The sequence below is a fragment of the Hippopotamus amphibius genome, chromosome 17 (genome assembly GCF_030028045.1).
Source record: "Hippopotamus amphibius kiboko isolate mHipAmp2 chromosome 17, mHipAmp2.hap2, whole genome shotgun sequence".
NCBI lineage: Eukaryota > Metazoa > Chordata > Mammalia > Artiodactyla > Hippopotamidae > Hippopotamus > Hippopotamus amphibius.
Window position 1 is genome coordinate 39,322,805 of NC_080202.1, and position 14,329 is coordinate 39,337,133.

General features: G+C 50.6%; 1 protein-coding gene across 1 annotated transcript; it reads left to right on the plus strand.

The window, feature by feature from the left end:
- The first annotated feature begins 1,570 nt into the window (after positions 1-1,570).
- PSMD3 (proteasome 26S subunit, non-ATPase 3) lies at positions 1,571-13,763 on the plus strand. The gene is made up of 12 exons (XM_057714539.1): positions 1,571-2,280; positions 4,686-4,876; positions 6,357-6,494; positions 7,864-8,000; positions 8,856-9,046; positions 9,218-9,321; positions 11,020-11,134; positions 11,235-11,354; positions 11,494-11,597; positions 11,895-12,050; positions 13,065-13,115; positions 13,297-13,763. Exons 1-12 carry the CDS (start codon positions 2,061-2,063, stop codon positions 13,372-13,374), a joined length of 1,605 nt encoding a protein of 534 aa, XP_057570522.1. The 5' UTR covers positions 1,571-2,060; the 3' UTR covers positions 13,375-13,763.
- The last annotated feature ends 566 nt before the right edge of the window (positions 13,764-14,329 follow it).

Sequence of the window (14,329 nt, forward strand, 5' to 3'; positions counted from 1 at the left end):
CTTTAAAAAAGAAAGCATGATATTATCTTCTCATTTCATCTTTCCTTCTCCCCTCAGTTAGGGTGGTTCTGGGAGGAAGTCATGTGGGTAGGTTTGGCATATGGACAGGCTAATATAGACATTCAGTCTTGTAAGACTGCTGGGTTCATACCAGCTTCGTCTGCCTAAAGCTGGGTTTTAACATCTTTCAGCAATCTCTTTTAAAACAGTTTTATGGGGGGAATAATGTCTCCAAGGTTTTTGGCCCCAGGAGTCAGACTCTCCCCCTTGTTAGCCACCCCCTACCCAGACTGGTTCCCTCACCTACCGAGAATTCATGACCCACTGCCAAAAGTTTTGTGTTAAGCCATCCTCCTTCATTCTGGGGCATCTTCCAAGGCCTCGCTATATTGCTCAAGGACTTACTGGCTAGTTAACTGCTGACTTGATCGTTTTTCCCTTGTGATGTAAACTTAATAATGCAGTGAGCTAATACCCTAACTATCCAGAAGGGTAACCTCATAAAGATGAACAACAAAGCCCGACTGTTTCCTTCCTTTACCATTCTCGCCCACCTTCAGTTACAGATATGGTGTTATAAGGAGGAGGCTTTAATGAGTTTATTCCAGTGATGATTCAAAAGTCCTGTTATCCATCTCCCAGTCCTGGGGGCAGGGGGACAGTTAGAGAGGAATTGAGCAAGGCATTTTTCCCTAAAACTGGAGCACACACTTTTCCATTTAGCAAGTGGCTATTTAGTGTAAGGAGCCATTTGCTGCAATAGCATAAAAGGAGGAATACAAAGAATAACCTCTCTCTGTATAAATATAGAAGAGAATATGGTCAAAACATATTCTCTGCCCTCTAGGACCTTACAACAGGGCTAGGTTGTTTTGCAGGGTCTGACCTGGTCTAAAACTCAAAACTTCCATTTATGGAAGAGATGAAAGTTCCAAGATAGGAAGGGAGTTTTTGTTTTGTGTCTTAAGAAACTGGAACCTGTATCCTCCTCCTCCTACAGAATCGCTGGAGGATTCCTTTGAAAAATAAGTGGACAGGATTATTTCTTTCCCCGGGGGATTCTTAGGTGCGCTATTATTCTGTCCCCCATTGCACTATCGTGTCTGTCTGGATGCATACAGGCGCCCCAGCGGACCCCCTGAAGCTCCTCACTCTGGCCTCACAATACACTGCAACCCAGAGCAGAACTTCCAGCAGACTACATTCTGGAGCTGTTTTTTACCACCCCGCCCCCTGAATGTGCTAGCCCTGGGCCTCACAGAGCGGACTCCTAAATTTTATTAAACTTAAGTAATCACACACAAATGCTCTCTGCTCCCATCCGCACTCCCAGGCTGCATAAATGTTATGCCTTATTTTCAGCACTAGCTAAACTCGGACAAGGAAGTCTGAATCCCATAGGGTTCTTCCTTGTCTCCAGTTCGGTTTTATTTTAAGCCCAACAGCTTAGCTCCACATCCCTTCGCAGCTTCTTTTCTTCCCTCGCGCGGGATGCACAGGCGGCGGTTGAGGACCAACAGCGCGAATCTCGAAAAATGACCCCCCGCCGGGGGCAAATCGAGCGAATTTAGGCACGAAACCCGCCCAGCAACTCGTGGTGTCATCACGCCCTGCGCTCGGATAGGCCCTACCCACTCCTGGCTGGGTGAGGTGCTCTTAGAGTCCGCGGTAACCCAGTTGGAGACTGAGGTGACCTCTTGTGGACATACGTGGAAATGCACTCTAGAGGAGCAGGAAAGAAAATCAACACACTGGCGCGCTCCAAAGCAAGCCCCACACTCACAGAGGCTCCTCCCCGCTCCTTCCGCGAAGATCCGCCTCCATCCTGCACCTCGGCGGTTGACTTGTTTCCCCTTTGATGACTCGGCCATCGGCCAGCTCGGCCTGGCGTTTCCCAGAAGGCCCAGCGCCGGGAAGGGGTTTGCAGCTGCTCCGTCATCGTGCGGCCGGACGCGAGCCCGCGCTCGTGTGCAGGCCCGGCTCGGTTCCTGGTCTCCGGTGCGAGGGTTCACGCGAGGCCCCGGCCTCGGTCCCCGGACTAGGCCGCGACCCCGGGCGCCATGAAGCAGGAGGGCTCGGCGCGGCGCCGCGGCGCGGACAAGGCGAAGCCGCCGCCCGGCGGAGGGGAACAAGAACCACCGCCGCCCCCGGGCCCCCAGGATGTGGAGATGAAGGAGGAGGCGGCGGCGGGTGGCGGATCAACCGGGGAGACCGATGGCAAGGCGGCGGCTGCGGCGGCTGAGCACTCCCAGCGAGAGCTGGACACCGTCACCTTGGAGGGTACGAGAGCCCGGGCCGGGGACGTGCTATGATCACGGCTGACAGCGCCGCGGTGGTCCAGCCTCTTCTTGGGACCCAGCTCAGCCTCCACCACCTTGACTTGGGGGTTCCTTGGGATCACCCCCAGGTGCCCGCCCCTACTACCCTGACACTCTCGACCCCAGCCCAGACAAGCGAACATTCTCTCTAGGCTCAGGACTCCTCCCTTCGCACACACCTCCCCCCACCGGGGATTGCACCTAGAACTAGGTCTCACTGGGCCCATAGACTTTCTCTTCTAAGTTCTCTTCTCTGACCTTATCACTCCATTTATATCCACCGGACTGATTCTAGTGACCCCAGTGCATGATTGATCTGTCTAAAACATCAGTGCCTGTGTTTATGTGTGAAGGCGGTCGGGATGACGCAGAATACTGGCCCCTGCGTTTTAGGAATGGTTTCTGTTGTCTTAACTACCTTTAGCAACTCCTCTAAAAGAGCCCGTTCTGTCCAGTATGTTGCTTCCTTGTTGCTGTAATTGAGGTGCCCAAACGATCCCATTGCTCTTTTTCTCTCCCTTCAAGCCCTTACTCCTACTTTGTTTCTAAACAGTTTAAACACATTACACACTTTCAACTTTGTAGGTGTCCTGTTTGAGTTCCTAATACTCACCTTCCACATAAACTATACACTAATCCCCCCCCCCCATTTCTTTTCTCCTAGGTGCCTGTTCCCAATTTCCTATCGTCTTCTTGTTCCTCCAAGTTTATATTTTCACTCCTACTTAGAGCATCGTGTCCACATTTAGAGTGGGTAGAGTGAGAGCTCCCCACTGTGAGCCTGGTGCTGTTTTCTGGTTCTGGATTAAGTAGGACCAGACTCTTTATTGGGTTTTCTCTCTGCTTAACTGCATGAGAAACTAGCTCAGAACGTTGAAGTCAGCAAAGTTATGCTCCTGGGTGGTGTTTTGAGGATGCGATAGTGTTGACTGCATCAGTTCCTACTGTGAAGTTGGACAGCAGGCTTCAGTATCTAGTAAAGATCCTTTTATGTAAAAGAGCGATAGTCAACCAGTGGCAAAGGCGCCATTCAGCATTACCTACCGGGTATATACAGATGTTTCTCATAAACACTTTGTTTAATATGAGAGGCCTAAAGTAGCAGGGAAAAAACAACAACCATGGTTAACATTTTTTCCTGTGAATTTTTGAGCTGCTCTCCCATAATTGAGGTCAAATTTATATATACAGTTTGGAACAAGGCATAACTAAATACAGATGATTTTGTGTGCTTTCATTTAACATATCCATAAACATAGCATTCACTGTGTTCCAGAAACATTTATTGAATAACTGATACAGTGGCTAAGAATATAAGCTCTGCAATTAGTTTCCTCATGTCTACAAATGAAAGTAATAGTACCTACTTAATTGGGTTGTTGTGAAGATTAAAATGCTTAGAACTGTGTCTAATGCATGATGAAAACATAGTAAAACCCTCCATAAATATAAGCTGTTATCACTGTTATGTCATTAATGTGACCCAGGCACCCTGTGCTAAGAATGTGAAGGTAACTAAGAAACTGCTAATTGATTGCATTCCCTTATTTCTGGACATTTAAGTTGGTTCCATTTTCCTCTGTTATAAATAGCTTTGCAACCATCATCTCCGTGCCAAAGTTTTTGGTCTACCTCTATAATTATTCTTTCAGTATAGATCCCTGAGTTGACAGGGTAAATGTTTTTAAGGTTTTTTGGTAGATATTGTCCAGGAAAACTGTGCTGATTTACATTATACAAGCAGAAACGTCCTGCTTACTCCATATTCTATGTTACCATTTTTAAAATACTGCTAGAATGGTAATTGAAAGATGTTTTTGCTGGAGGTTATTTGAATATTAGTGAAATATATTTTTCACGTCTATTATTTGTTGTTCCTCTCTTTGTATTGTCCGTTCGTGTTCATTTTTATTGATTGTTTAATCCTTTATACATGCTCTTTGTAGAACAAGAATATGAATCTCTGGTCACATTTGTTGCAGATGTTTTTCTTTTGTTTACAGTTATCAGAAGATTTTTTATGAAGTCAAGTTCATCAGTCTTTTGTGTGTACGTGTGATTTCCCCCATTGTTCACGTTTAGAAAGTCTTTTCCTATTTGAAGATCTTCTAAATTTCCATGTTTTTTGTTTCTCATTGTTTTTTTTGCTTTTTCCGTCACCCTCTATTCCTTCCTCCACCCCAGCTTTAATTTTTCTTTGTCTCTTGGTTATGTCTTAAAATCAACGTATGGCATCCATGAGTATTGCTCAACCCTGTTAGGGCAAAAGAGGTGATTGGCCACATCCTGCCATTTGTAAGAGGCTCCCTAGAGCTGCTTGGCTGGGAGGAGTTGGACTTAACACCTTTCTCCCCTGGTCCTCCACAGACATCAAGGAGCACGTGAAACAGCTGGAGAAGGCAGTTTCGGGCAAGGAGCCTCGATTTGTGCTAAGGGCCCTGCGGATGCTGCCTTCCACATCACGCCGCCTCAACCACTACGTTCTGTACAAGGCTGTGCATGGCTTCTTTACCTCCAACAACGCGACTCGAGACTTCTTGCTACCCTTCCTGGAAGAGGTGAGTGAGTCAGGCCAGCGTGAAGGATATAGGCTTGGCTTGAGACACACACATGCACACACATTCCACCCTGAGTAACTGTTTCCCATTCTGGAGACCTTTCTTGATACCTGCTGTAGCAGAGTCATGAAGCAAAGCAGCCCCTCTTAATACTCATTTGCCCTCTAACATGGGGACCGTCCTTCTGCCCTGTGTAGGGTCATTCTTCCGAGTCAGGAAAAGGAACTGGGAATCGAGACCCTTCCAACCACACTCATTTCCCATCACCCCCAACATGGACCCTCTCCTCTAATTTGGTGATGTCTCCATTAGCCTAGGAGAAGGTTCCACCGGCCCTTTGCTTCACCGTGGAGGATGTATAGAACGGTGGTTAAGAGTACAGGTTTTGGAGGGAGTGTTGCATTTGAATCCAAACTCTACCATTTGGTACCTGTGGGACTTGGGCAAATGACTTAACCTCCTTGTGCCTCATTTTCTTCATTTGGTAAATGCACTGAACAGACTTGTTGGGGGAGGGAGCCCTTGGAACAGTGTGTGGCACAAAGTACATGTTGATGAAGTTAGTTTGCTGGTGGTAGTGGTCTCTGTGCCAGGAGAAACCTCTCCTTCTTTCTGACTATGAAAGCTCATGATACAGTTCAGCTTCTGCCCCTTCTCAAACCCCACTGACCTTTCAACCACCTTCATCTCCCTAAAATCCTGTATGCTTACAGTCTGTTTCATAGATGTGAAAACACAGAAAATCCCTTGAGGTAGACAGTGAAGACTGTACTGTCTGGGAAAGGGGAAAAGCACCCCTCCCTCCTCAAACCCACCTGGAATGTTTTTCACCTTTACATCTCTAAATCACCCACCATGATTATTGTTTGATCTATTTTACCTTATTCCAGTTTTGGTGACTAGATCTGAAAATAAGTACAATGTATATATATATCAATTTCCCCCAAATTCCTTTGTTCCCACCAAAAAAAATTTTTTGTCTCATTATTCTTTTTTTTTTTTTTAATTTTGGCTGTACCACGTGGCTTGCGGGACTCAGTTCCCCAACCAGGGATTCAGCCAGGGCCACAGCAATGAACGTGCTGAATCCCAACCACTAGACCACCAGGGAACTCCCTGTCTCATTATTCTTGATCTTATCTCTAGAATTATATCACTTTATTAAACCCTGCCTGATAGAATTTGCAGTGGTTCCAGGTATGGTGGTTTAATCTCTACTTAGACTGTAGGCTTTCCGAGGGATCCTGTAGGATGTTATACTCCTATAACCCTTCTCTGTATTTATTGTATTGCCCGCCTCTTTGACTCCCTTCAGAAAGAGACCGTGTCATCTTTATCTTTATATCCCCAGCACTTAGAGAAACCTTGGCACGTAGCAGGCACTTGATAAATATTTGTTGAAATACATAGTGAGTGCTTAAGAAATTCTTGATTGGTTGATCTGACTGAGCTCTTCCACGGTACCTCACGTCCTCTCCAGCCCATGGACACAGAAGCCGATTTACAGTTCCGTCCCCGAACAGGAAAAGCTGCGTCGGCTCCCCTCCTGCCCGAAGTGGAAGCCTACCTCCAGCTCCTCATGGTCATCTTCCTGATGAACAGCAAGCGCTACAAAGAGGTATCCAGGACCAGTGCAAGTGACGGACGCACCCCCGGCGGTGTGCAGGGCTAGCAGGGGAGAGCGCCTCCAGTGAGGAAATAGATGGTCCCTGGTTATTAACTGTCCCCCAGTCTTCCACGTGCGGGAGTGCGCCCAGTCCCATGCCTGGGGAGGACCCCTTGAGTCCTGCTCTGGGAGGGGGCTGGCAGTGGTCACTCTGTGCCTGTCTGTGGCACAATTCCACTGTAGTGGATGCTTTTGAGAAGAGTAGACGTGAAGACAGAAAGAGCTGGCTTCAAATCCCGTTCATACCTCAGGCAAGTTAATTTCTCCCAGCTGTGCGTAAAATGGGACAGACTGGGCTTCCTAGGTGGCGCAGTGGTTAAGAATCCGCCTGCCAATGCAGAGGTCACGGGTTCGATCCCAGCTCCAGGAAGATCCCACATGCCGCGGAGCAACTAAGCCCGTGTGCCAAAAAAAAAAAAAATGGGACAGACTGCCCACTTTACAAGATTATTGTTAGTATTAAATAAAATAACATTTAAAAGAAAACTCGTAGCACAATGGTCTGCACGTCGTAAGCTTTCACAGCCCTGTAATAGATGACAGCCTTTATTATAGAGCTGAAAGACTCCCTTTTGGACGCAGCTCTTCCACACTCCCTCCCGCCGGGCCAGCAGCTCTGTCAGGCTTAGCTACGGTCCCAAGAGCATTCCCAAGAAGGGACAGGTCTCACTCCTCCGTTCTCTGTTTTGTTTGTTCCTTGCTTTGCCACTGGTTGGTTTTTGTTTATTTGTGTGTTTGGTTTTTAGATATAATTCACCCCCTTGAAAGTGTACAGTGGGTTTTGGTATATTCACAGGTTGTGCAACCACCCTCACAGTCTAATTCCGGACCCGTTTAATCACCCTCCCCCAAAACACCACACTTATGAATAGTCACTCCTTGCTCTCCCCTCACCCCAGCCCAATAATCTATTTTGTGTCCCATACATTTTCCTATTCTGGGCATTTCATCTAAATGGAATTATATAACATATGCCTTTTGTGTCTGGCTTTTTTCTGTAGCATAGTGTTTTGTAGGTTTATCCATGCTGTAGCATGAATCTGTACTCTGTTCCTTTTTATGGATGAGTCGTATTCCATCATACGGATATACCGCATTTTGTTTATCCATTCATTGGGCGATAGGCACTTGGATTGTTTCCACTTTTTGGTTATTGTGAACAATGCTGATGGGAACATGTACGGGCAAGTTTTTTGTGTGAACATGTGTTTCCAGTTCTCTTGGACGTGTGCCTAGGAGGGGAATTGCGGGCTCTTGTGGTAGCTCTGTGTTTAACTTTTTGAAACACTGCCACTTGATTCTCTTTGGGCTGCCTTCCCAGGCACAGAAGATCTCTGATGACCTGATGCAGAAGATCAGCACTCAGAACCGCCGGGCCCTGGACCTTGTGGCTGCGAAGTGTTACTATTATCATGCCCGGGTCTATGAGTTCCTGGACAAGCTGGATGTGGTGCGCAGGTACTGGTGGCCAGGGGTCTGGCTCGTGGCCTGTGGGGTCAGAGACATGGTCAGGCATTACTGCAGAGCTGTGGACTTGCAGAGGGCCATGGGCTGGGAGATGTAAAGTGCCCAGCAGGACGTGGGGGTGATGGGTAACATGCCCTGAGCCTCATGAGGGCTTGAGAGCAAGGCTGAGACCAGATGAAGAAGCGGAGATGACCACTGGCCTGCTAAGTCCTCTCCCCCAGACTCTTCCCTTCACCACACGTCAAGGGAGGACTCACTAGTGGGTCAGAGGTACAAGTTCAGGCTGGAAACTTCGTTCCTCTGCTTGAAACCTATAGTGGCTCCCCATTTCCCTCAGGGAAAAGCCAAAGCCCTCATGAGATAAGCTTATAAGGCCCCACAGGGTCTGGCCCCATGGCTGCCTCCTTGACTTTAGCTCCACGGCTCCCCGATGCCGAGGATGCTCTCCTCCCTGCCTCCTTCAAGCCGCTGCTTAACTGTTACCTTCTCAGGGCGTCCTACCCTGACTGGGCCATTTACAGTCGCAGCCCCATCCTCCTCTCCCCCTGAGGTTCCCACCTCGCTGAGCCTGATTTCAGCGTCGCCCCGCCGCCTTGCACGGTGCCGCGTGGCACGCGCGTTCATCCTGATGGTTGTGTGCCTGCCGCACTGGAGTGCAGGTTCCCGAGCAGAGCGCGGTCCTTTTGTGCCCCTGGACGAGTGCTTCGTTAGTTGAGTATTCCGTGAATAACCAGGAAAGCTGTTTGTATCACTATTTTTAGAATTGAGAGAGAGTGGAGAGGTCAGAGGGAGCTTAAAGAACGGTTATGTGAAGCTTTTGACCTCTTGTTTCTTTCCTTCTTGAAGCTTCCTGCACGCCCGGCTCCGGACCGCCACCCTGCGGCATGACGCGGACGGGCAGGCCACGCTGCTCAACCTCCTGCTGCGGAACTACCTGCACTACAGCTTGTACGACCAGGCCGAGAAGCTGGTGTCCAAGTCCGTGTTCCCTGAGCAGGCCAACAACAACGAGTGGGCAAGGTACCTCTACTACACAGGTGAGCAGGGCCCGCCCCCAGCCAGAGGTGTCTCAGGCCCGCTCGGTGCAGATTGGCTAAGAATGTGGTGCCCTTGGTGCATAAGAGGCCCATTTGGCACTCTGGTTTGCGGGGGGCCAGGGTTTGGATGACGCCGTCCTCTTGATCGCCTCTCCCCTCCTCCACACCCAGGGCGCATCAAAGCCATCCAGCTGGAGTACTCAGAGGCCCGCAGAACAATGACCAATGCCCTTCGCAAGGCCCCTCAGCACACAGCTGTCGGCTTCAAACAGACGGTGAGCGGCAGTTCTCACCCCTTTGACCCCCTTACGCATCTGATACCACGTTAGTGCCGTTTACCTGTGTGAGGAGCCAGGAAGGTGTCCTTAATCTCTTTACCCAAAAAGTGGCAACGCATGTCTGTTTCCACATAACCTTGTTCAGGGCACATTAGGCAGACACTACCTGCACCTCTGGCAGTTTATGTTCCGGGTATCCTCCCTGGTAGGTGGGTTTAGAATATTCCTGATTCCCCAGCACACCCTGTAGTCGTTCCAGGTGAGGGTCTGCATTGTGTTAATAAGCCCCAGATTCTTGCCTGGTCCCTCACATGCCGCTTTGGGAGCAGTGTTGTCTGTGGCCGGGGAAGCCAGGGCTCTCCCTGAGGCTGGCCGACTCAGCTGGAGGTAAACCTTGACCGGGTCCGAGCTGTCGGTCACCAGGTATTTTTTTGAGTGCTGACCTTGATATTGGGCACTTGTGAGGGGTAGAAAAGAAGGATAAGAAGTGGTATTTGCCCTCAAAGAGACAGATAAAGAACATCAACTCAGAAAGGCTTGAGGGCCTGTGTAACGTCACAGAGCCCAGTAGCCAGAGTTAAGACCCAACTTTCCCAGCTCCAAATCTCTGCTCCCACCTTAACCCTCATCCACCCCTAGTGCCCTTGAAGGAGAACAGGGTGAACATGTACAATGATTAGCTCAGTGTGGTAGGAGGTTTGGTTTGTTTCCGTTCAGAAGTTCAGAGAAAGGCAGATTCATTTGTAGTCAAATAATTAAGGAAATCTTAAAGAGTTAAATTTGATCTGGTTTTTGAAAGATGGGTAGAATTTTCATAGAAAGGAATGGCTTTTCAGACACACGGGGTACACTGCAGAATGTGAGATTGCTTACAATGTTGGACATACGCTAAACCTTCTTCTAAAATTCACTAAAAAGATAGGTAATTAACGTATAGGCTGTGTTGTGCACCAGTGAGACGTCTTGTGGGATAAAGGAGTGTTTTCAAACCAGGTTTTCCTATGCATGGGTAAGGTTTCAGAGTTTTCTGTGGCGGAGCCAGTCTCAGAAGGAGCAGGGGAGCTCGAGTGGGGTCTGTGGCCCGCAGACTGTTGGTGAGGGAGCCAGGAAGGAGGTGGAAGGGTTGCTTGAGAAGGGAAGAAGCAGAGTTGGGGGAACTCTCCACCCAGAGAGACTTAAGCAAACAGGTGACGGGCCAAGGCTTCAGAAGAGGTAGGAGTAGGACAGAGAGCCCAGATGGGGCAGCCAGCTTTAGATGAAAACGGGGAGGGTGAGAATGGGTAAAGAGAGACGTCGAGTTTAACATGGGGTCCAGAGCGAGCACACGGACAGCGTATCCATCCACAGGAGATCCCCATTCTCGCCGTGGGTGACCTCACTTGCTTTCATGGCTCAGTTCTGACCTCCATGATGCTTCACCCGGCCTGTACTTTAGAGCTTTGCCGTTTCAGGGCACTGTGCACCGATTGGCCAGATGAAATGAGGCTGAGGGCCTGGTGTGGCCAGGGGGTCAGATACTCCCAGGGCCTGGCCCGCTTCACAGCTTGAGGGGTTTTTCCTCTCTCTGTGGGCCTGGTCCCAGGGCCACCTTCCCCCTTTCCCCATATGTCTGACTAAGTGGAAGCCCCATTTCATTCTCGTCTCCTGCCTGGCGGGGCTCCCTGCCCACTGTGTTCCTGTGTCGCCCCCTGCCAGGTGCACAAGCTCCTGATTGTGGTGGAGCTGTTGCTGGGGGAGATCCCGGACCGGCTGCAGTTCCGTCAGCCGTCCCTCAAGCGCTCGCTCATGCCCTACTTCCTTCTGACCCAGGGTAAGGCTGGCCTCCCAGAGCTCGCCGGATCCCCGGCACTGTGGCCCCTTTGGTGTGTGTGCCCAGTACAGCATCTGACCCACTCCTCTCCCTGCCACAGCTGTCAGGACAGGAAACCTGGCCAAGTTCAACCAGGTCCTGGACCAGTTTGGGGAGAAGTTTCAAGCAGACGGGACCTACACCCTCATCATCCGACTGCGGCACAACGTCATCAAGACAGGTGTGGGGCGGGGTCTGCGGGGCACCTGGCGGAGCAGCGCCCGCACCAGGCTCCTCCGGGGCAGCGGCAGCCCGTGGGCATCTGGGCGGGTGAAGAGTCTGTGCCTGTCCCGTCCGCCCACCACTCCTCCCTCTCCCAGGTGTGCGCATGATCAGCCTCTCCTATTCCCGAATCTCCCTGGCGGACATCGCCCAGAAGCTGCAGCTGGATAGCCCAGAGGACGCGGAGTTCATTGTTGCCAAGGTGGGCCTGGTTCAGGGACGGCGGTTGTCATCTTCCTGCCTTATTTCAGGGATGGGTGTGGGAGGAGGTTGACCAGGGAGGGGAATGCCTAAAGCAGTGGCATAGTCTTTTCAGGGAGTACCCGTCTTGCAGTGAAGCCAGGAAGTTGCCAGAGAGAGAGAGAGTGTGTGTATACAAGTGAGTGTATGAGAGATCAGAGAGGATGAAGGGATGGGACAAGATGTTCTAGGACTTTCATGGCTCAGTTCTGACCTCCATGGACTTTCTGGTGACTTTTCCTCCCTTTGGGGCCTGCAGGCCATCCGGGATGGCGTCATCGAGGCCAGCATCAACCACGAGAAGGGCTACGTGCAGTCCAAGGAGATGATTGACATCTATTCCACCCGCGAACCCCAACTAGCCTTCCACCAGCGCATCTCCTTCTGCCTGGATATTCACAACATGTCTGTCAAGGTGAGGAGCCCTGGGCTGCAGAGGCGAGCTTGGCAGCAGCATGCCCTCTCCATACCCACAGGTTCCTCAGAGAAGACTGGCTTGGTTTGAGGTCCCTCTCCCAGACAATCTCTAAAATTACTGGGGTTCCAGAAGGAGCAAAGGACTTTGCATGTGGGACCACAGCACCTTCTGTTTGCTCTTAAGGGTTCTGGTTGCCAGGGAGGGTCAGACAGGGATTCAGAGTGCAGGGTTCTGGATTTGGTTCCAAATTTGAGTCATTTACCTTCTCTGAGCCTCTCTTTCTCCATCTGTGAAGCTGATAATGAGGTGTTATCTGCCCTGCCTGCTTTGCAGGGTTGATGAGATTAAATGAAATCACTGTCTTGGGGCGCTTAGTGAAGACTGAATTGTGTGAAAGGTAGGGCTGTCATCTCATTCCAAAGAAGGCTCTTAAGCCCTTATTCTGTGTCAGGCGCTGGGTTAGGTGCTGGTACTGTTGGGCTGCCGAATTTTTTCCTGGTCTCTTCCCCCCAGGAAACCAAGGATGTCACTTTGGTTAAAATCAGGCAAACACTGTGCTCCACTAGACACGAAGGGCCCTTTGTGGTCTGGTCGCCTGTGTCTCTGGCCTTACTCCCCAGGACCGCTCCCACCTTCTTCTCCCCCGGCACGTGCTGCCCAACCCCCCCCCCCCGCCCGCCCTCTCCCCGCCAGCCCCACTGAACTCAGGCCAGGGCTTCTCACACCTGAATCCTCTGTCTGGAATGCCTTTCCTCCACTCCCACAGCTCATGCATTCTCCTCCTTTTCCTTCTCACTGCCAGTCCCCCTCTGTCCAGTCGAGAGGGTTAATCATTTATACCTCTCTTCTCCTAGTCCTCTGTTTAGCATTTCTCACATGGTGTCATGATTAGCCTCCAAGCCAGGCTCCCCCACTGGACTAAACGCCTGGCACACGGGAGCACCATGAATGTGTGAATGTGTGTTACGTTGTTGCCTCCTCTTCACCCTGCTCCTCTCCATTGTGCTTCAGGCCATGAGGTTTCCTCCCAAATCATACAACAAGGACTTGGAGTCTGCAGAGGTAAGCTGCCTTCTGCTTTGGGTAAGACTGAAAGATTAAACTTCCCTACAGAAAGGGGAGAGGGGAGGTTTCTGAAAGGGCTGGGGCAGCTCGGAAGCGTGGGCGTCCCGTGGCCCTGGGTGGGCCAGCTGGGTGTAGACTGAGTGAGAGCAGCCCGGCCCTCGCCCCACTTTTTCCCCAGGAACGGCGGGAGCGGGAGCAGCAGGACTTGGAGTTTGCCAAGGAGATGGCAGAAGATGATGATGACAGCTTCCCTTGAGCTGGGGGGCTGGGGAGGGGTGGGGTGAGTGGGGACTGGCTCTTTATCTTTCCCCTTTGGGGGTCTCCTGCCCAGGGAACTGGCCCCTTTTCCCACATGCGGCACACAGACTGCATATGTGCAGGGGGTGAGGGGTGCAGGGAGCCAGTCACCCCCACCTCGTCCCAGGGCCCCTCCCCAGCCGGTGACGTAGCACACGTGGGCAGGAGGACAGGCGGGCAGCCTCCCCAGGGCAGGGTCCTGGCTATGGTGTGGGCAGCAAGATGGGAGGGACTAGCCCTGTGCTCTCCTCCAGGGAGCAGGGCACTGGAATTGGGACATGTGTTAGGTTGTATGTTTTTTGAAGCTTCAATTATGATTTTTAAACAATAAAAAGTTCTCCAGAGCTCTTTGTGTATCGGTTAATTACTCTCACATGTGCAGTATTAACAGGCCCAGAATTTTTTCTGGCCTGGGAGTGCTAGCCCCGGGCATGATCTGAGGACCCGATGCAGCTGTAGATGAAGAGGAGGCCAGGGGCTGGGTGGAGAGCCTCTGAGCTGGGATCAGAAAGGCCTGGGTGTACTCTTTCATATCTAACTGGCTCTCAAATAATTGGGCAACCCTCTAAACTTCTCAGGCTCCTTTCCCATATCTGGCAAGTAAATGATTAGACCCAGTGATCTCCTGGCATCTAAAATGAGGAATCTGGGGACCTCCCTGGTGGCGCAATGAATAAGATTCTGTGTTCCCAGTGCAGGGGGCCAGGGTTCGGTCCCTGGTCAGGGAACTAGAACCTACATGCATGCCACAGCTGAGGGTTCGCATGCCGCAACAAAGGAGCCCACCTGCCACAACTAAGACCTGGCACAACCAGATACATAAATAATAAAATATTGAAAAATAAAATTAGGAGTCTGGGCTTCCAGTGGATCAAACAAAAGGTGAGAGTCTGACCCTCAGGTGAGGTTCACAG